Source organism: Calonectris borealis, chromosome 22 (assembly GCF_964195595.1).
Source record: "Calonectris borealis chromosome 22, bCalBor7.hap1.2, whole genome shotgun sequence".
In the NCBI taxonomy this organism is placed as follows: Eukaryota; Metazoa; Chordata; class Aves; order Procellariiformes; family Procellariidae; genus Calonectris; species Calonectris borealis.
In genome coordinates, this window is record NC_134333.1 from 10,244,937 (window position 1) to 10,266,836 (window position 21,900).

Here is a 21,900-nt window from a genome sequence, read left to right on the forward strand (position 1 = left end):
ACAACCACAAGCCAGGGCAAGTTTGGCATCTCCTGACCTCCAGCCCCGCTGGCAAGGACCGGCCGGACCAACGTACAGCCCTGAACCCCCACACTCCATCCTCCATCCACCCTCACCCCCAGCCCTGACCAGCCCCTCGAGTTCTGCACAGCAGTTTCATCAATAAATAATCTCCCTGCTCCGGCCAGTGCCAAGTTTACCGCAGCTGGGCGGGCAGGTCCTGGCCGGCATCACCGCAGCTGAAAGGGGTTGAGCTGGCGTGACATGGAGGGGTGGGAGAGAGGAACGACAGCGTGGGACGGTGTGTTTTATGGCCGAGCCTTTGAGGCCAGCTGGAGCAGTGGCTAATTGCAGGTACTGATTACAGACCCCTGCCATTAACGCCTCCTGCCCTCCCCTGCCCAGCCGCAGCGGATCACTGGAATTTCCCAGTGACACAGCGTGGGTCCAGCCGGTGCATAACTTGCTATATTTGTACGTGGACCCCAGTGCTGGCACACGGCAGCAGCACAAACCCTCCCACCGGGCTCAGACCCGCATCGCCCTCCCGGGGGCATCGCCAGCCACCCTGCACCCGGGGGAGCAAAGCCCGCGGCCCCGTCTTCCCGCAACGTCCTCTGCGGGATGGACTGCCGCCGCCGAGCGCCTTCACCAGAGCCTGCCGCTGCGAAGGGCGCCCGCGGGCCCTGACAACCGGCTTTGCCATCCTGGCGTAACACCGTGGGAGGCACTAAAAACAATCAAAGCCAACGGGCATCGTTGCGTCAGATGCTACACCACTCCACCCCCCCCGCGGTCACTACTTTTCGACACAGGTTGTTAACCAAACTCAGGGCCCTGACGGCAGAGCGTTAGGAGGGAGCGCTGATGAAACCAGAGGCTTCTCCGCAAAGAGGCAGGACTGCCTGCCCCGGCTCGGCCGCAGCCCCGCAGCAGTCCTCAGCCTGCAGCTCATTGCGCGCGTCCTGGAGAGGCAAATCCCGAACACGCAGTCAGAAGGGGAGCGTTTGCTCACACCCGCCGTGGAGCCGGGCTTGCTCGGGCAAGTCTGCTCAAGCCGTGCCTGCACCCCAGGCAGCAGCGGCTCGAAGGGAAAAGGAGGGCAGGGAGATGGGGAGGGTGCTCAGGAAGCAGAACGGGTCCGGCTGTGACCCATCAGGCTCGGTTTGGACACGGGCTGTCCCCAGCGCCGCCGATTCACCGGGCTCTTTGTGAGGACAGACTCCAGGAACCACAACAGAGCGATTACTCTGAAACCTACCGAGGGCAATGTTAAACTCTTCGCTGGCTGAGAGACGACCGGGACAGGCTCTCCCCAACCTTAGACTCCCAAAGCAGCCTGGCAAAAAGTGACCAGAATTGGGCAATGAACACATCAATAAATGAGAAGGGAGACAGAGGGATAAAAAACCAGCAGGAAGCCCCCCCTGCCCGAGCCTTCCAGAGCCTTTCTGGCTGACTTTGTTCACCGAGGATTTAGGGTATAATTTGGGGGTGAAAGATGCCAGATAGGATCAAGACCCATACACCTGGAGGACGCATATCGGTTTTCTTCTGCTCTGTAACTTGAGCCCCGTCAGAAGCAGAAGGCTCAGGCGTGGAGCCGCGTTTCATCCCCGCCAGGCCAGGAAGGCGGGCGCTGACCTTTCCTGCTCCCGAGTTTGCTCAGGATTAAGATAACATATTTTAAGAGCTGAATCCTCCCCCCGGGGGGTTCCCACACAAAGAGGATGGGGTTTGCAGCTCGCGTTCCCCCCATAACCCCCCCGATAAACAGGGACCCGTTCAAACCGCCGAGTCCGCAGGCAGGTGCCCACCCCGATCGGATCAGGGCATCCTGATTTTTTGATTAATTCTTCCTGAAGAGTTCTGCTGTTACGCATCTAAAAAGAGCAAACCAGAGGAGCTAACGATGCCTTTGCCATATCGAGGGGTGACCCACGGCAGTGCTGGCCTTCCCTGGGGGGGGACGCACCTCCGGCTGCTGCCCACCGCTGCCAGGAGCCCACGCGCCGCAGGAGGCTGCAGCCGGGGGGCTGGGGTCTGACCTCAATTTTCCCCATGAAGGGAAGGTCTGGTTCTCATCGTGTTGCTAAGAACCAGGATAACAGACAAACACCTCGGCTTTTCTTCTCTGTGCTACTTTAATCTTCGCCGTTTCAGGAGCGGAGAACAATATTGCCCTTTCATTAATCCCAGCTCCTGTGCGAAGCCTCTGCTTTAAACCGTGATGGAAACTACGCCATTAAGGGCCTTTTTGTTGCAGGGCAAGGCATTAAAACATTATTTTCCCCTCATTTTAGTAAGAATCCACCCCATAAAAGCTGCTTAAAATTGCTTAAACGCGTGTTCTCAAAATTCTCACCCTTTAATAACAAGACCAACTGCTGCCCGATGTCACCGCAGAGGACGGCCACCGTGCCCCCAGATCTGGGGACGTTAAACAGGGGCTGCCGCATCCATCGTTACCCTCCGAGGGGACGGGGCTCCAGCGTGCCTGAGGCTGGACGCCCGCGAGGAGCCCCAAGGACAAGCAACTGCTCGGGCGCCGGAACCGCCGCGGGCAGGGCTGCAGGAGGAGAGCGGGGCTGCGCTCACGGCTGCTGCCTCCCGCGTTAATCATCTTTCACAGGGAGATGTCTAATTACAAAGGCATCCAGGACAGGTCTGCAAATAGGGTGGAGAAACTGGATGACCTAAAAATATTTAATTATCAGGAAAAGGGATGGAAATTACACCTGTAAATAGTTTCACAGAGAGAGTGTAAGATTTTCCATCTAATTTAGGAGGGCCCTCCTGGAAGAAACAGGGCAGAGGATTTCACCTGCAACCACACTTCAGCACATGAAGAAACCCTTCACACACCACTGAGCCCCGAGCACGCACGCACGGATCTAAAAGCCGGTGCTTTGTTTGAAATCCCAAGCTCGCCCCGCGCTGCCGGGAAGGACGCCTGGAGCCCACCCGGCACGAAGGTGCCCGGGGCTGCCAGCACAGAGCCCACCCGGCACCTGACCTCCGATACTTGGCATCAACAGCAGCACAACAGCTTGAAAATATTTGGAGGAGGTTTTGTGACATGAGGGGTACTAACTGGGAGCAGCTTGCACAGCCACAGGAAATCCCACGCCTTCCCAAAGCCGCTGTTAGCTCCCGGGCTCCAGCCTCCGCCCAGCTATAGGCACATCTGCCGCAGGTTCCCCCCGTCGCCGGGTCTCCAGCCCCAGCCCCAGCCCACTCGGCACCGCCAGCGCCGGAGGCAGAGCCTCGCTCCGACACGGCCAGCATCGTTATCCCCTTCCCGTGGCCGAGGGCTGCCCCACACGGCACCCAGAGCAGCTGCCTTCCTCCTCCCTCCTCATCCTCCTGGCTGGAGGGTGAGAAGCGTTTGCTGTGCCGGTTCCCCCCAGCCCTGTGCAGATTTCCGGGGGGACCACAGGGCTCCTGAGCCCCCATATCAGCTCAGCTGGGGGTTGGCATGGCAACCAGCTACCCAAAATCATCTTGATGCTTAATTAGCCAGGGGGTGACGCTGGCTCTGGTCTCGCCCGCGAGGTCCCCGCTCAGCTCCGTGCCTCGGGGGGCTCCCGGGACCTGCCGCTGCCGGGGAGCACGGTCTGGCTGTGCAGCAGCACCACGCTGCAGTGCCACGGCGCAGAGCACGCCGAGACGCTCCCGCTGACACGGCAACGGTAAAATAAATGAAACTATTACTCATAAATCTATGGCTGTAGAAAATATCAAAGGTGAACTGGAGCAGCATTGTGTGCAAGTTTTTAAAAAGCAGCAAGAGGCAAGAAAAAGGAAGGAAACCCAATTTAAGGCGATCATGCAATGACTGCAGTCAAATGCTGTCCTGCCCCAATAGACTATAGCCGCCTCCCATGCACTAGAAGCAGGAGAGGCCGCAGCCCCGGGAGGAGCCGCAGGGGAAAGGCCACCGGTCCTTGTGCCGGAGGGAAACACGGCCGTGCAGGAGCGCGCACCGGTCACTCGTGGCCAACCCGCCCGGCACACGCGGGCTTTGCGCCGATCTATTCTCAGCAATAGCAGCCGCCCCGCGGCAGCACCGGGGCAGAGCGATGCCCCGCCGGGCTGCGGGTTCCCTGCGCGGCCACGGCGCTTCACGGACCCTCCGTCCCCTCGGTCCTGGGCCGGAGCAGCAGCGCCCGGCCTTACACAGCCAAATCGCGGGGGTCAGGCTGAGGGAGCCAAGCACCCCGACCGCAGCCCAGCCCCGCTGGCTCCCCGCTCCCCTCCCGGGCGGAGACCCAACCTCCGGGGCTCGGGCTGTTGCCGTTGCTCAAATGGCCAAAATCCATTTTTTTCCCCTCGGTACAACCATGCCACGACACCACAGGGTTATAAAAAGGAGCGATCACTCTGGGAAAGACGGCATAAAGCATGACGAGGGAAGATCATCTCTTCATAGAAAATTTTATATTGCTTATGACTTACTGTCTGTGAACATAAACCAGTTTAACCAGCCGACCCTAAATCACAGTGACAGCTTTACACTACCCACAAACCTTTGCTTGCGCTTATCCAGCTCAGTCCTACCTACCTCCCCTCCCCATTTTCCTTTTTTCAAACGCTCGCTCCCCCCTCCCCGGGAGAGCAGCACACGCGTGCAGCGAAGCAGCCGAGCCGAGGCGCAGCGGGCACCGAGAGGGGCCCAGGGCTGGAGGCCGGGAGGGACGAGCTGCGTTCCCAGCCTGGCTGTTCATCGAGACCCCAGCCAAGTCACTTCCCCATCGCTGTCACCCCTCGTGCCGCAGACCCCCTGTCCGCTCAGCCCTGGTGCTCTTTGGGCACAGGGCGGCCGGGCAGCCCTCACGCACGACAGCCCGGTGCGACCTGCTTTATCCAGCACCTCTAATCCCTGACGACAGCAGCCGGAGCGGGAGGGAGCGGGATGCAGTGGGATGCTTCGCCTTCCCCCCATGCCGGAGCAGCCGAGCTCCCCGGGAACAGCAGAGCCTCCCCCGCCGTAGTGTCCCCTGGGGCCCCGCACGTCCTCACCTCTCCCTGGGGACGTTTAAGGAGCAAAACGTACCTTTGTGCAAGGGCTGGCAGGGCGAGGCTGCGCAGCAGCACCCGAGCGCTTGGGGGGCACAGCCGAGCCCCCTCCAGCAGGACGCGGTCGGCTCCGATGCCCGGGGGGCTGCGAGAGCCAGGAGCTGCCGGACCCTGGAGCAGCCCCCGGCACGGACCCAGCACCTCGCCCCCCTCCCGGGGGGACCTCGCCCCCGCTCGGAGCCTCTGCTGGAGCCCTCCCTGGGAAAGGCCCCGCCAGGCTCGGCGCTCGCCCGGGACAGGGTTCGGCGGCCACTAACGAGCCGAGACACGCTCACGGTTAGCTGCCGCATTTACCATTTTTTCCCCACTTAAAATAAATCCCAGGCTTTCCTCTTCCAAGTCTGCTGAGCTGATGCTACATGGGAAACCGTGAAATGCTCCATGACGGCATGTTCCCCGTTGCTCTTAATCCACTTCTAATTAAGATCACGTGTGACGCATGCCTGAGCTAAGTGGCCATAAAATGCTATTGTTGCAACTTGATAGCAAACCAAATGGAAGAAAATTACAGCAAAATCCAAGATTAAGGATAACTGGCTCACAAAATAACAGCACTTAAAAATAACATGAGGCAATTTCTTCCCGATTTTGGGAAAAATCGCCACCGCCAGCGGCATCCTCCGTACACAGTACAGCTCAGCCTCTGCCTCCAACACATCTCGGCAGCGCCCCGTGCAAAGCACAGCCCTGCCCGGCTGCTGCTGCTCCCCTTACCTCTCCGTTTCCACAGCCCCGCTGCCCCCACGTCCACAGCACCCACACACGGTCCCACGGGGCACAAACCAAACCCCCCTGGAAGGCTCAGCCAAGGGCCATTGTCCCCGGGCACCCCAAGCCATGATTTAAGCTGATGGCTCCCCCAAAGCCCATCCCAGCTCATCCCAGCCCATCCCTGGCATCAGTCGCTCCCACAGAGGAACGAGCGGACGCGTGGGAACGCCGTGCTGGCTGCTGTGCCCACTCGGGGCTCAAAGGACCAAACCCCTTCATCCCAGCTGCCAGAAACGATCGCAGCCTTTTGGTGAGGGTGATTTTAAGAGAAAGAAAGCGGGGCAAAAAAAAGCACGTTATCAGAGGAGGAATCAGCTGCGCAGCTGAGCGCAGGACCAAGTGTTCGGATCAAAGCGCTCTGCTCCCCCCACGATGCCCCATCCTCAGCAGACGGGCAGGGCCCGCACCCTCCCCCTGAGAAGCGCCTCGTGAAGGTCAGAGCCGTTTCACACTCGGGAGACAATTTGGGGGCTGGCACGGGACCAAGAGTCAGTCTCTAATATTTGTGTGCAACTGGCAGTGGTTGCCGAGGGCTCCCCTTCAAAATGACCCCGTCCCTCCTGCCACCCGTTCCCTCACCCCGACGTTCGCGCTGTCCTCACCCTCTGCAGCGACACCTCTTGCCCTCTCGGACACGGGTCCAGTTCCCGTGAGACCCCCCCGGTTTCCCCTCAACACCTTGAGAAACCACAGCTTGCTCCGCTCCCCTTCCAAACGCCCCCGTAGTCGCTGACCCCCACAGCCCAGGCTGCCAGCCCACCCCAAAATTATACTCGATATATATTATCTTAGTTTGTTATCTTTTGGCTTGGTCTCTTTTTTTTTTTTAAAGGCAGAACCCTCCCGTGGCTGCAGCCGGAGCATCCGCCCCAGCCCCCCGAGCCCCCGCCGCAGGGGCTCCGACCCCCCCTCACTCTGAGCATCACATAACTGCCTGCGCCGGGCACAAGCAAAGCCCGGTAGCTTCTCTGTGTCATTTTTTGGCCAAGAGTTTAAATTTTAAGGATCTTTTTAGAATAAACGTGTCAGGAAAAAAAATCCCTGAAGCCTCTGGCCAGAAATCAGGGCGCAGAGCGGAGGGGCGCTGCCCTGGCGGGGAAGGCACTGCATCAAGAAAATCCTCCCAGCAAAAGCTAACAGCTGACCAATTTATTTTTTACTTGAAGTTACCGACTCAGTTAAACCAGAGATTAATTATGATACAGTTATTAATCCACAATAAACTGAATAGCTGGGCTTTTCAGAGGGAGTGCAAGTTAATGGGGTATTTTCAGAGGATTTAAAAAGGGAGCAGTTTTCCCCAGACTAATGGGCTGGCACAAGGCTGATGTGCCGAGGAGGGTTTGGGCTCACATGGCGTCTCTCGTGCAGAGCCCACGGGCCCTTTTCCCCCACGCGAAATGGCTTTTTCGGTATAGTGGGACAGAGGTTTTTCTGCCAGTTCCCAGTGACGAGGGTAAATCTCCCTTCTCGCCCCTCGGCAGCTGGGCTGGGGCAGGGCTGCTGCTCCCCCCAGCACCCCCAGCCCCCGACCCAGCCGAGGCTCGCTGCCACCGGGAGCCCCGAGGGACGTCCCCGCGCCCCCACGGGGAAGGGAGAAGCCTGGGAATAAGCAGAAGGGAGGAAAACGTACAATTGCACAACTGCGCTTCTTCAAATGACACCTGATCCCAGCAAACATCTTTAAGATGTGAAAAAACATTACATTTCCCCCTCTGAGATTCCAGGTTATTCAAATCCGATCTGAAAAGCTATTTTTAATCATCTTTGCTCGCAGCTGAAGGGAGCAGCCGAGGCCAACCGAGCAGGAGTCCTCCGTCTGCTTGTCCTTCACTAAATTTACAGAAGCTTAAAATATGAACCCCGCCGCTGTTGGGCCACGAGGTTATCGATCAACACACGGGCAGACGCAGCGTCTCTCGCAGCTGAATGTTAAAGACCCTGTAACACACAGGGTGGGCGCGGACCTCCCGTTATGAAGTTCGGGAGAGCCTGATGCGCTGCACCGACGTCCCCGGGCGGTTCGGGCTCCGCTCCCGGCGGGGGTGGAGCAGGGGTGTTCCCCCCCGGCCCCTGCGAGACCCGCGCCCGCCCTTCCCCACTCGCCTGCTGCTCCTTTACGCTCCCAACTGCTCTTCCCCCCTCCGATATCTATAACTAATCCCATCAGCCAACGTAACGCTCAGGGGCCCGCTCGGCTGTGCCAGGCAAGGGAGCGCTGCGACCGCGGCTCCCGGGCCAGTTGGACCGTTGGCTTTCCCTGCCAAATTTCTCCAAAAATTCCCGAAAGCAGGAGAGCAGCAAACCACTGCAGGAATTAAGGAGGAAGCCAGAAAAGCCGACTTCCCCCCCGTGGCATCACTGGTGCAGCTCCCGGCAGGCTGCCGAGGCTGGTCACGGACGGGGGCTCCCGGCAAGGACCAACATGGCACGGCCGGAGGAGCCGGGCACCTTCCCACCGCGCCTGCCCCGGCTTCGAGGACATCCCGGCCCTGGCCCAGCCGGCGACACGGCCGTTGCACCCCGATTAGTCCCAGTTAGACTCTAATCCTGCATGTTTGCATATTGTTTAAATCAATACATTGGATTTTATCGCAGACAAAGCGCCGCTGAGCATCGCCCTGTTTATTAAAGACAATGAAAGGATTCCATGCGTGACATGAAGTTGAAAAAAATTAGACTGGCACCCATTTCCTTGGTAATTAACAGCTGAAGAGCTCTGACAGCAGAGAGCAGCCGGGGGAAGGCAGGAGGAAACGCTCCCTGTGGCTGACCTGCGAGATGCCGGAGCACACGGAGCAGGATCCCGGAGCAGCTACGCACCAGCCGGCCTGTGCACGGTCAGACCTGCCAGCTCCCCTCCCGCCGCTGCTCTCCACGCCAGGGCACTGCTTTCCCAGGCGATGCTCCGGGTGGTTTTCAGGACTCGTCTACCAGCAGGGTTATCCCAGCCCAGCAGAGAGCACGACCGTGCACCGGTGCCCCCCGGTCAGCGCAGCAGGCTGCGGGGACCCTCCCCTTGCTCGCCCGGGCCAGCCACAGCCTGGGTGATGCCCAGGGACGCCAAGCTTCGGTCAGCAGTGCAGCACCCCGGGACCCTTTGGGGGTCTCCCACGGTTTAACTCCACAGCCCGTCACTTCTGTCTGGATAAACCAGCCTTCGCGCACCGCGCCCCCGGGTCTGCACCGCAGGCTGCGACAGAGGAGTGGGTTCCCCCCCAGCTCCCACAGAAGCAGCTCCGCCCGCTGCCAAAATCAGGGGCTTTGGCTGGCACCCCCCATGCAACACAAGAGAACCCCCACCGGCAGCCGCCAGCCCCTCCCCGGCTCCCGGAGTGGCACAGGCTCCCCTGGGGTCCCCATGTCCCCTCCCGGGGGCCCACCCCCTCTGCTGCAGACCCAGTGATGCTGAAGCTGTCACACCGATTTCTCTGCTCATCTCAAATCCTTCTGCTCTGCAAACACGCACAGACAGACATTTCAGCGGCTAATTGGGGAAACGGGATCTCCCCCTTTGCAAGGAGCCGTTATTTCTGTGCAGTGCTGCCAAGCGGGGGGACAGCGGCGCAGGGAGCTCCAGCGCTAGCGCTGGGGACAGCACGGGGCAGCCCCGGGGAGGGTCTGGGTACGTAACCCCATGGGGGCACGTGGAGCGGAGGAAGAGCTTGCGACAGGGATTGGCACCGGGGCACAGCTCCGGCTGTTTTGGCCCAACCCTGCCCACCCAGCCTTGGCACCAGGTTTGGGGGAGCAGCCCGCCAGCCCCCAGGGCCGGGAAAGGTGGTTCGAGGTGGGTCAGGGCTTGCACGGACCCTCCTGGCACGAGGGACGCCCGGGCACCCACCGGCCGAGGCAGGATACGAGCGGCTGTCAGCTGGGATCTGCCCAGGGAAGCCGGGAGACTCCCGCTGCAAAGGAGAGCGCTTTCCCCGCCGCGTTACAGCGAGATGCAGAGCTGACAGGGCCCGGGGACACCGGCTCCGCTCCGGCAGCGGGGGAGCATGAGCTGCTCTTTACATCCCGTGACTTTTTTGGGACACTGGTGGAAGGGCCTTTTTGGGGAGCAGCGGACAGCAAGGGAGTGAATTCCTGAAATGCTCCAGCTCAGCCCGTCCTGCGATGGGCAGCCCCCAGATCATCCAGGGGGAAAGAGGGAAGGCAGCAAAGCCTCGTCGCCCGTCCCCTGCCCTCTCCCAGCAGTTTGCCCTGGCACAAAAGCAGCGCTGGAGGCTGTGCCAGCAGCCACCGCTCCCTGCTTTGGGGGAGGCACAGCTCTTTCTGCTCGTTCGGCACCAGAACGGGGGGTCCGGCTCCTGGCTGCGGGAGCATGAGGACACCAAGAGCAAACGGAGCTCACTTGGGCACCCTTGAAAATCACAGGCAGTAATTAAATCACTCTTGACCCAGTTGGATTTGAACTGGCATCTGCAACATGAAAACATCTTTCATCTGTGGACATCCCGTATTTAATTGCTGCTGCACTGCAATTCAACACAAGACAACAGAAATCTATGATTTGCCTTGTAAGAAAATGCGTAATGAACAATAATTTGTTTTTAAGTTGGAGGTCTTTCTGGCACAGAGCTAATAAATTGTAATGATACTGATTATTGCATCTGTTTGCCAGCTAAGCTCCTCCACAGCTTTGCTCCATGAAACACAAGTGATTACAGCCTTTGCAGAAATAACTGATCAGAGAAGCCGGAGGGGAAACGGGGAAGATGGAGCAGCGCCTGTGAAAGCTGCCTTTGATGTAGCGGTAGATGTCAGCGCGAGACAGAGACTCCAGCTCAGAGGAATATCCTATCTTTGTCTAACTCAATTATTTCATTTAACCCATTGTCTTTAAAAAGCCCCCCCCTCCTCCCAAGGCTCCCCCAGTGCTGACACGCTATCAGAGACCCGCGTTAGCCTGCCCTCTCCGTGGGTTCCGCCGGCTGCGGCCATCGCCGGAGCAGCAGCTTGGCCTGAGCAAGGGCTGGGCGCACGCCGGGCTGCCCGAGAAGGGGCCACTGCTCCCGTGACCGCAGCGGGTGCATTTTCTCAGCACCCAAAGGTGCTGGTTCAGCTGGTGAAGGGCTCCGAGAGGAGCGTGATGGGGCCGGGCAGGGCCCCCCTCACCGGGCTCAGCCCAAGCAGCCACCACCTCTGCCCAGCCCTGCCTGCACCCTCCTGCCTGCCCGCTGCAGCCCAGGCGGGAGCACGGACCAGGAGCTTTTCCAGCGCTTGTCCTCAGCTCACTTGGGCAAGGCAGAAAGGGCTGGTCCCCTCTTCTCGGCAGCGGTGGACGGTTGGGTTTGGGGGGGATCAGCCTCTCTCCCAGCGCAGCGGATGCGGGGCCGGGTGGCACGCTCGGCGACCAGCGCGAAGGGGACACGGGCATCGCGTCAGCCAGTTCCCAGCCCTAATTTGTCATTCGTGGCCACATGCCCTCCCATGCTCACGCCTCAGGAGGCTGGGAAAGGTTGCCACTGACAAAGCTGGAAATGACATTTTTGAACAAAAGCATGGGGGACAAGGTCGGCTCTGGACGTGTGGAGCAGGCTGCAGCGGGAGCAGCATCCTGCACGGGCGCCTCTTCGCTGCCGCTGCGGGGGGGACAGGAGGGACGGGGAGGCGAGGGGAGCAGATGCCATCTACAATTTCCCTACATAAGCAAATTGCAGCCCTGCGCAAGAGAAGCCGACTTCACCTTGAACGCCAGAGCAACGCGCGCGCGAGGCTGACAGTGCAGCAAAGCCCCGAGGGCTGCGACTGTCTGCTGGAGCCCTGGACGCTGGCAGAGGTCAGGGAGGATACAGAAGTACAAAGAGCATACTTGCATGCTCTGAGATTCTTTGGCTTGGTAGGAAACGCATCCCTGGACAGCCTCCCATCGAGCCACAACCGAGTCCAGGGGGAGAATCTGGAAGCTGCAGGCTGGAATTTATGAGCCCTGTTCCCATTAAAATAGCAGACGATATTTCCGTCTGTCAGTAAATGATGATAAACAGACCAGCTCCTTTGCATATCCCAACCTTGCTCAAACAAAACCACCACCAGGGAGGGCAGCATTTGGCTCACAGATGACCATTGCCATGCTAGGAATTTACGGCTCCAGCCTGCCCAGTCTTTAGCAAGAGCAGGAGCAGGTATTTATACAGGCTGATCCCCAGGGGTCTGCCAAGGCCAGGGCACCGCAGCCAGGGCCCTGGCACCGACCGCAGCGCCTCTTGGTTTGCTGGGGACGAGCATCCTCCCGACACGGCTGTGAGCCAGGTCCTGTCAGCACTTTCCTGCCTTTGAGGAAATTCAGTGTTCAGCAGGATGGAAAGTGCTGGAGGGGAGCACGGGTCCACGTTCGCACCCAGGACCCCCCACCGCAGATGTGCCAGAAGGCACCAGTGAGCCCAGCAGCAAAGGCACCGGCACCGAGCACGGCCACCCTGGTACCCAGAGAGCATCGCGCGTTGTGCACGCGTGGGACGCTGCCATGATCCCCCATCCCACTAAACGGGGCTGGGGGGGCCGGACGCAGCAGGTTTTACCACCCTGCAACCCACTGCTGCTTTGCTGTTTGCAAAAGCATTGCAGATTTGTTTGCCAACCCTTGAGATGTTATTAAACAAACATTTCCTGACAAAACTGGGACTGGACTGCAGCCCCTTAGGGCTCTTCAGCAGAGCAGCTCCCTGGGACAGCAGGCCGTGGGCCGCAGGAGGCAGCCGGGGCGCAGGGTGCCTGGGAGCGAGGGGCTGGCACCAAACACGCCGTTTTACAGGATTCCAGCACATTCCTGCCCTTTCCCCATCCCCTCAACTTCTCGTCACACTCACATACCCGCACAGCAGATAAAGGCATCAGTTAGCTACAAAGTGCTTTGGAGACCTCAGCTCATTAATCCAACTTGTAATTAGTCTGTAAGGAAAGGAGGGCAGTTACCGAGTGGGCTGCCCAGTGCAGCTCGAAGGGGGTCACACCAGCGACACCCGCAAATGGCAACGGGCTCCCAGGGGAGGCGCTGGCCCCAGCCCCAGGCTGGGGACGCCGGGCTCTGGGCACGGCCCTGGGCACAGGTGCCTGCACCAGCCCCAGGAAGGACAAATTCCCTTGGTTTGCTGCTTAATGCCAGGCAAACCCTCGCAGCTGAAGGCTCGGGCAGAGCTGGTCACTGGTTGTTGCAGGGTGACGTTTGTGGGGACGTTTCCCTGCAGCAGTCAACGGCACGGGCCCAGGTCCGGTAACACCAAGAGATGGCGGAGGCAAACCAGCCTTTTGCCCTGGCACGAGCTCCCGCCCGGCGGCGCAGCACCTGCCCTGTGCCACGTCCCCGCCTCGGCTGACGGCGAGGGGCCGGGACCACCCAGCCAGCCACCCCCGGGGCAAGTGCCAGCCCTTCTTGTGCGCTCAGAAAGTGCCTCAGAGAACTAATGAGGGGGGCTTAGGGGGGACCGTCCTCACCAGGGTGACATTTGGGGAAAAAACAGGCAGGAAGCCAGAGACTTGGTTAGTCAGGCTCAGCGTGACAGGGATCACCTTGTTGCTCTTTGTCCAGCCGTCAGAGGACACGCTCCTTCCTCGTGCTGCAGCCGGACGAGTTACTGTGCTGCTCTGCACCTCCCGGAGTTGCTAACAACATCGAGTGGACGTCGAGCCTGCCTGGAGGGGTGATGCTGGGCTGCTCTCTTGCCAGCCGTAACACCACGGAGGTGTTCCATAATAATTAGGCGATGAACAGGAGCTCCACTGTCCAAAAAGAGAAACCGTCCCCAACGCGCAGCAGCCTCGGATCACTACATCCCCAGCATCGCATGGATGACCAGCACCAGGCCACTGAGCACGTCACCCCGGGAGTTCAGACAGCGGTGCTTAGGGGCATCCCACAAGAGACACCTTTGCCTCCTAACGCTGCAACGCCCGAGGTCCCGTGCGCTCAGCCCGTCACCTAAACGCTGGGTGAAACAAAACCACGGACCTTAAAGCATCCTGTCAAGGGCAAGCACCGAGCTGTCTTGGCTGCCACTTCTGCTAAGTGGCTTTTGTGATAAACGTCGCTCTCTAAACAGAAGACAAAACCCGCCCGTGTTGCAGTGCTGGTGCTTTCCTTCTCGCTGGAAGAGACCGACCCTGTTGAACACATCGACCGCAGGCGGCTCAGCTAGTCTGGTTTATTGTAGGGCCCGACAAGTGCCGGTGTCGCAGCAGACGATGTCCCAGCGCTCGCTGGGACCCCAGCGAGCTAACGGCAGGTAACAGCTCCCCTTGCACGAGGGACTCGGGCCAGTGACCTCCCCTGTGCAAACGCACCACGGGAGCCCTCCCCGGGCAGCAAGAAAGAAGCAAGATCGCCCACAAGCCAGCACGGCAGGACAATTTGCCAAGGACGTTACACGTCGATAGGCCAGTGGGATGCCAGGCAGCTACGTACTGCCAGAGCATCTGACACGGGGCCCAGCAGGCTAACAGGGGCTGCCAACACAGAGCACCCCAACAGAAAAACACAGGTGAAGTTTCAGAAGATCGTGGTTTCCAGGAAAACCTCCAATATTTGAAAATGTCACTTGAGAGCTTTTGAGTGGTCCGCCCTTAACCCTCAGCACCAAAATCTAAGCAGCATTTTGAGTCAACAGCAGCCAAACTATTACAGTTACAGGAGACGTGCACAGCAGTGGCTGGAGGGACGGGGCCAAGATGGCACCTGGAAAGCAGGTAGCCAGTAACCCAGAAGCCGACAGCCACTCCACCCTTGGATGCACTCATCCCATCTGCACAAGTCATCTACAGAAACCCAAGGAGATGCTCATGAAGACACAGGGTACCAGCAACCGCACTTGCACATAGAGAGGACCCACATGTGTCCATCCGTCCGGCACAGCACCATGGGCTCTCAGGCCCCAAAACCACCTGAGGACCAGCAGTGACAGTGGGGTGGGGAAGCCCCCGGAGTTCAGGCAGACCAGCAAGTGACAGACGCCGAGGACACCACACAGCGTTCCCAAACATCCCGCAAATCCAGCGCACCAAGCCCGGCGGAGCAGCTGTCCCAGAGCAGGAGCAGCCTTTGGGCAACCTCAGCCTGATGGATGGGCTCCTACCTTGGGCTGCCGGCATCTTCCCCTTGTTGAGCTGCTTGAGGCGCTTCTGGTGGGACTTGCCGTTGTAGTGGATCTGCGCCTGCGCGGCCGAGTTGAGCTGGATGTTGCAGACCTCGCAGAGCGTGAACGACTGGTGCTTCTTCTCCCGCTTCGTGCGCTGCTCGGGCTGGCTCGGCGGGCAGCTGGCCGCCTCCACCAGCCGCACCCCGTTCTCGGGGTTGTGGGATGGGCTCAGCGGTCGTTTCATGCCTGCGGGAGGAAGGACAGACCTGCCATGAGGACGGAGGGACCAGAACAGGGAGCCAGGCGAGGCAGCACAGGTCCCACGCCCTGCGGTGCTCAGGCTGCCTGGATCCGGGGACTGCCCGAGCAAGAGCAACAGCGTTTGCATCTCTGCAAGGAGTTGCATTAGGCAAGACATGAGCAGCAGCATTCCTAGGAGGTAAGTGCTGGAGCAGGGAATAACCCACTTCTTCCAAGAATCTAGCACCAGACAAAGCTCCTCAGGTCAGTTGAGGTCTTTCTGTTCACGCCGAGACAGCACTGTAGGTTGGCCCAGGACAGAGCTGGGATGGTAACCAACTCTCTGCAGGCAAGAAATTCAACTGGAAGGACTCATGTGCTGCTCTGGTGTCCCACAGCCCGTCCCACCGCGGCAGGAGGAGGACTGGCACCAGCACCTCGAACCACGAGCACTTTCTCACCCACGTTAAGCGGGTGCCTGTCCTGAACGCAGGGCTCTGCGGGACCAACTCGCATTGGGAGCTCATGGAGACCCGCACAGGGACACCACGTGGAAGAGCTGCCCATGGAAGGGCTGGGGTCAGCCGCGGAGGGCCCTCGCCTCGCAGACACACCGTCCCACTGCCCGACCCCGAACTGGGAGCCGGTGGGACATCCAGAACTGAGCCTCGGAGAGGCGTGAAGGTCACCCGTGCCCTGCGATCCAGTTACCACTTTGGAGCTGGCAGCTGCCGGTTACACATACACACAGGCACGCTGCGCCGAGACGCCCCGAGAGCGGGGGACCGGGGTGTCTGTGGGCGGCCAGGCAGGCCCCAAAGGCGCACTGCAGATGCCCCTGGCATCGGGAAGGGCTGCGCAGACACTGCTCGGGGGTTCACCCGGGCACACCTCGGGCATTAGGGACCAGACCAGAGGCTTGGGCTCATGCAAGGGGCAGCCTGAAACACCACGGTCCTCCCTGCCTGACTTGGTGCAGCACCATCCTGCAAAACCTCACCCAGCAGCCCCAGCCCGCCGCTCCAGATGGTGGGAGGCTCTGCACATCCCCTCGACGCACCTCGCATTTCCCAGTCCCGCACCCACCGTGAGCCCAGCCCTCCCCACCCGTGTTTGCTGCAGGAGGTGACAGGCCGAGCTCCCGCAGGCTCCTCTCCGGGACAAGTCCAGTAATTTCTCCCCAAAGACCACCCATTGCAACTTGAGCACCCTAAGTGCCCCGGGTTCCCCAGCAGCCCCTCGGCGCTCAGCAGCGAGCCCGGGCAGCCCCGGGAGCCCGGCGTGGGTGGGTTCGGTGGGGGCTGCCCACGCACCCACCCAGCACCCAGCAGCGGGGGCCGCGCAGGTAAAGCGGGTCTTGGTGCACCAGAGGCGGGCAGGCACAACTCGGTACCCGTTCCCCGGCGGGGCCCCGGCCCGGGCAGCTCCGGGCGCTGCAGCCCCGGCCGCGGCCCCGCGGTGGCGCGCACGCTCCGCGCCGGTCCCCGCGCGTGGGTCCCCGCGGCAAAGCGGAGCGGGGGGCCGGGGCGGCCCCGCTCCCAGCGGGGGCCCCGAAAAGCCCTGCCCGGGCCCGCGGTGCGGGAGGGTGCCGCTCTGCGGGGACGGGGAGGCAGCGGGTACCCCCCCGCCGCGGTGCGTGGGTGCGCTCCCACCCACCCACCCGTGCGGCGAACGCCCCGGTCCTCAGCGGGTTTTGGCATTTTCAAGGCGCCAGACCCGTCTTGCTCCTTCCAGCTCCCTGGAGGTGACAACAAGCATCTCCCTTAATGGCTATATTTAGCAAAGAGTAACAGAAGGTTTTTTCCACGAGCTGTTAATTGAGCCGGGGCAAAAGCCAGGACCTGCAGGGATGGAGGGCGACCCAGGCTGCCCCCGACCCTGCTTGGCTCGCAAGCAGAGCCAGCCCGGTGTCACCCCAGGGGACGTCACCAGCCCGCACCCACCGTGGCACTTGCCACCATCTCCTGAAGGAATTAACGTCATTTTTGCTGAGGGAGGGTGTCCGCATGTGGGGATGGACCAGGACCTGCGCAACATGCTCCAACCTTTAAGCCCGCTGTGTATCAAGCAGAAGGTTGGACCAACCACCAACGTCCAGCCTAAATTACTCCACGATTAGCCAAAAATGTTAGCAATAAGATCCTTAAACTCCTGCTTCACCAGCTAAATACTAAGCAGCATAACTAAAAGGAGCTTTACATTAAAAATAAGTAAATCTACTTTTTGGCAGAAGGATTTAGGAGCCTGAAGTTCGCACGCAGCCCTCTGGTACCTGTTAACTCTGGATTCTCTCTAGAGACCTCAGGATTTTTCCTGAAGCTCCAGCTTCACCTTTTAATGAAAACAAAAGAAAATGCATAGCCCTTGTGCTTGAGACAAGTGAAAAAAGCATGGCCCAACCCCGAAAGGCTCAAAACCCCCTAGATTTTATTTACAAAAACCAAAAAACAGCTGACGTTTTTCAAATGAAACCTCCTGGACTTGGCGCACGCGGGGGTGGCACAGTGGCAGGAGGGAGCCGCCCCGCGCCGAGAGCGAAGATCTTAGCAGCAGAGCTGCCCCGTCCAACCGAACCACGTCATCCGTGGTCATTCCCCAAAACTCGCTGCGATCGATGCCTGATTGCACTCGGATGGGCAGGGAGCCCCGCAGGACCCCAGGGAGAGGGCCTTTACCAGAATAACCATTAGCAGAGCAGCCAGAAAGCAGATCTGGGAGACGATCAGCATTGGGAATGTGAAACAGGGCCTCAGGGATGCAGCAGAACACGCGGAGCACTGGTGGGGACGCGCCAGCAGAGGCAGGTCCCTGGGTGCCCTTGGCATCCTCCCCCTCCCCGGGTATTTTTAATGCAATTACACCCTGGGACGCAGAGCTAAAATTGGAACATTATGTGGACAAAGCATCCCAAAAGTCTCCCTCATCTTAAAAAAAGGAACTGCTGTTGCTTTGATTAGACAGCAGCTCCCTGTCCCAGCTCTTGTTGCAGTGTTTAAAAGGTCTGTCTTAATTGGGCGCACGCTTGTCTCATTCACTTAATTTCTGCTGCGCCTGTTCTGCTTCTCAGGTGTCAGGACCATAAATTTGGTGATTCCTGGCTCACTGCCCAGTCACTGCACATATGAGGACCTGCATCTCCTTGACTGACGGCTACTTTGGGGCAGATTTCACCTTTTCAGCAAAGCACCAAGGATCTTTGGGACGAGGGGGGGACACTATTTGACACCCAGCACCTCAATATGGGCCCCTTACCTGGGCTGAGGTCCCCAAGAGGTCCGCCCATGGCCAGCTCAGCCCTCACCCTGTCTCCAACATGGTGGTTGTACTCATGGTGCCCACACAAGGGAAGGAGGGGAAACTGAGGCACAGTGAAGGTTAAGTGATACCCCCCATGCCCCAAGGTGACTCAGGGGCTCTGAGCCAAACCCAGCACCAAGCACAGGGTCACCGCATCCCAGCTCCACCGCCCCATCCCACCCCGGGCCAAGGAAGCCAAACCTTTGTCTTCTCCATGGAGGAGCGTGAGCCACTCCTCTTTCGGGTGGCCTTCGAAGGGGCACAGGGCTCCACTGGGATGGGGGGCTGAGCCGCCACTCACCCAGATTTACCTCTGCCCATATTTCACCTGGCTGATCAGCACCAACGACACCTCCCCGGCCCGCGATGCCCCCCCCCATCTGCGCTTTTTGCTGCCCTTTGCTCGGAGCCGCCGAGGTCCGCGCTGTCCGAGCGGGGCCAAATGCTCCTGCCGGGTACGAAAAGCTCCCTGACAGATGTCCAAATCTCTCTGAAATAAAAGAAGGTCAGAGCGGCTTGGGTGTCACTGCAGCAGCGAGCGCTGCGTCAAAGCACCCGTCCTCCCACGGTGCGGCGTTTCCAGGACACGCTGCCCACCCGGCACGGCGAGCCCCCGTCCCGTCCCCCACCGGACGCTGATCCTCAGCCCTGGTCCCCGAGCCCCGGACACCCTGCAGACACACACACAGCCCAGCCCAGGACTGCAGCACTCCAATCTCCGAGTCCAAGGGAGCTTTTCCAGCTTTTCCCCTCTAGTCCTCGCTGCTTTTATTGTTCGCGATCACTTAGAATAACAAGTTGGTTCTGGGATTGCCATCCTCTCGTCCCCCGTCACTCCCAGCAGCCAGGCTTGGTCTCCCCAGCCCGAGCAGCACAGCAGGCTGTTGGGCAGGCGGCTCTGCACAGCGAGTTCATAATTTTAAGGTCAGTTTTATACTCTTGTACAGTAGTCCATAACCTCAGGTCTCTCCCTCTTTTTCTTTTTTTAATAACACCATAAACATGTTGCAAAAGGCTGTAAAGCGCTGACAAATGTTAGAGAGAATTTAAAATCCAGGCATTGAATATCTGAAATAAGAAACACTCTGGTTTATAGAGGGTGCACGACAGCAGACCTCGCCTCCTTTCCAAAGAGCACCCCTGCGCGTGGAAGACAAGCGGCCGAGCGAGGCTCTGCCGGGCGAGGACACGCCGCTTCATCTGCTCCAGGACCTTTGCAGCCACTGCTCCCTTCCCTGACTGCCCCGTTCAGCCCCCCACGGACCTCACTTCCCCACCAACAGCCACTTCTCCAGGAACCGGGCCGGATGCATTTGCACCGGGGCCCCAGGCGGCAGGACTGTCCCAACGCTGGCGCTGGCCCCAGGGACGCCGCATCCCTGGGCTCCGGGGTGACTGTTCAGCTGATGCCACAGCCCAAATTAATTTCAGCCCCTGGAGAACCCTGACTGGTCACCTGGGCGTCGGGGCCCAGCCGTGCCCCGTCCTTGGCGCGCACACGGCAGAGATCCCATTTCCCAAGACCGCGGCGCCTCCAGGCTCCCTCTGCGGGAACCGGGCTTGCCCGGCCCTGTGGTCCCCTCCGCAGGGGACATCGCTGCGGCTGCTCTGTGCAGTCAGTGGAGGAGTTTTTGAAGAAGCCCCATGCTGGGACATCCTTTACTTCAGGTCCTAAATGGGAGCCAAACTCCAGAAGCTACAGCTTCCCGCGCAGGCTGAGGAGAGCGGCTCCGTGCCGACACGCGCCTGCACGTGGCGAGCGCGGGGACGCAGCACCCCTCAGCTCTGCGGCCGGGGAGGGTCAGGTCTCGCTGAGCCCCTGGGCTGTGCGAGTGGACCAAAGCGTGCCCCGTGCTGCTGTTGGCCACCTTCTGCTGGGCGGCTCTGCCAGGAGCGCGCGGGCGACAGCAGCCCCCGATGCCGGCAGCGAGGGCGATTAGTGAGGGCGATGCCAGCAGACATCTGCAGCGTGCTGACACATTTACGCACCCTCAGCCTGTAAAGGAGGAGGTCTTGCAGCCACCCACCCTCCATGCTGGGGCCCCCAAATCTCCAAATAGCTCCTTTTTAGCAGAGAGAATAGGCTTGCACCCAGAAAAGCAGCTGGCTGGGCACGAGCTAAGTCACCAGGACAGTAGGGTTCTGGCCAAGCTACGAAATCCTGATGAGAGTGCAGGTTTGATGCATGTTGGGTCCTTTGCCTCAATTCCGACATTCCAGATTGCCTGAGGACAGACCCAGCGAGGCTGTCCCGGCGCGCAGGGAGCACAGTTAAACACAGCCCAGCCAGAGGCTTCTGTACCGATGCAGCCCGAGCGTCTGCCCGGGGATGTTCTCCCAGTCCCACCCTGGCAGGGACCCCCGGGCTCCCTCCTGCCATTGGCACCGATTTGTGCCCCACAGGTGTTTTATTGGGCCTGAACACAACGGACCCAACACGTGGGGGCAGAACCTCCACCCAAGTAAAACCACCTTCACTGCAGAGCGGCATCAAAATTGATGATCTGAAGATCTGTCCCATTCAACAATGTGGAATCAGGGAAACTACCACCTTAACCTGAAGTTTGGATGAACTTGCTAAGAGAGCAAGAAATCTAAAAAAAAAAATCTGATTTGAGTTCACGTGATTCCATAACATTGAACCTGCTTTCCTTACCTCTGGTTGAGTGCACATAATAGTAAATAAAAGCAACAGAAGTAGAAGAATTAGTATGAAAGTTGCCACCAATAGCTGTCACAAAACTCACTTAAACCCCCCCGAGCAATGATCTTATTTGCAGAGGCCCTGTTTGAATTTGCAAAGATGCACAGGAAAGCCAGAAAATACCACAAACCCTTACCGGAGCGCGACCGAAATCACTGCATCACATTGCTGGCTCAGTTTACACTTTTCTACTGAAATTTGTCTTTAGAGCTGATAGCGTGTCCCCATTAAAATTGGCTTGAATGCGTAAATTAGCCAATAGCTATACCATGCTTGGAGGTGTACATCTCAGCAGAAGGGCAGTTCGAGTCTTGGAGCAGCTCCGTGACCACTGCCACCCACAGAGGCCAGGCGGGTATTTGCACCGGGGACGCCTGGCCATGGCCACCCTCTAGAGCCCCCAGGGAGCCCCCAAGCCTCGGGGTGCAGAGGAGCCCAGCGGGGGAGGCAGCCGCATCACCCTCCCTTCGTGTAGACCCCTCACCGCTGGCGCAGGCGATTTCCAGCTGACCCATCCAGCTGGGTTCAGGACAGAGCGATGCTGAAGAGGCAGCGCCCGGAGCCCCCAGCCCAGCGCGGGGAGGCTCTTACCTGGTCGCCGGCAAAGGGAGCGCCAAGCCCTGCCCTCTCACAGCCGCCGAGCCGGCTCCTGCCCGTGTGCCGCGGCCGTCAGGGCACAGCAGATGCCCCTACGCCCGGAGAGTTTCCGACACTTGTCTCATATTTCAAGGA

At 59.6% G+C, this 21,900-nt stretch overlaps 1 protein-coding gene across 1 annotated transcript in view; it reads right to left on the reverse strand.

The window, feature by feature from the left end:
• The window catches only part of C22H17orf113 (chromosome 22 C17orf113 homolog), a 33,454-nt gene extending 18,283 nt beyond the window's left edge, over positions 1-15,171 (reverse strand). Inside the window, exon 1 of the mRNA XM_075171895.1 lies at positions 14,925-15,171. Coding sequence (XP_075027996.1) covers positions 14,925-15,171 — 247 coding nt within the window. The remainder of the gene's footprint in view (positions 1-14,924) is intronic.
• Between the last annotated feature and the right edge of the window lie 6,729 nt (positions 15,172-21,900).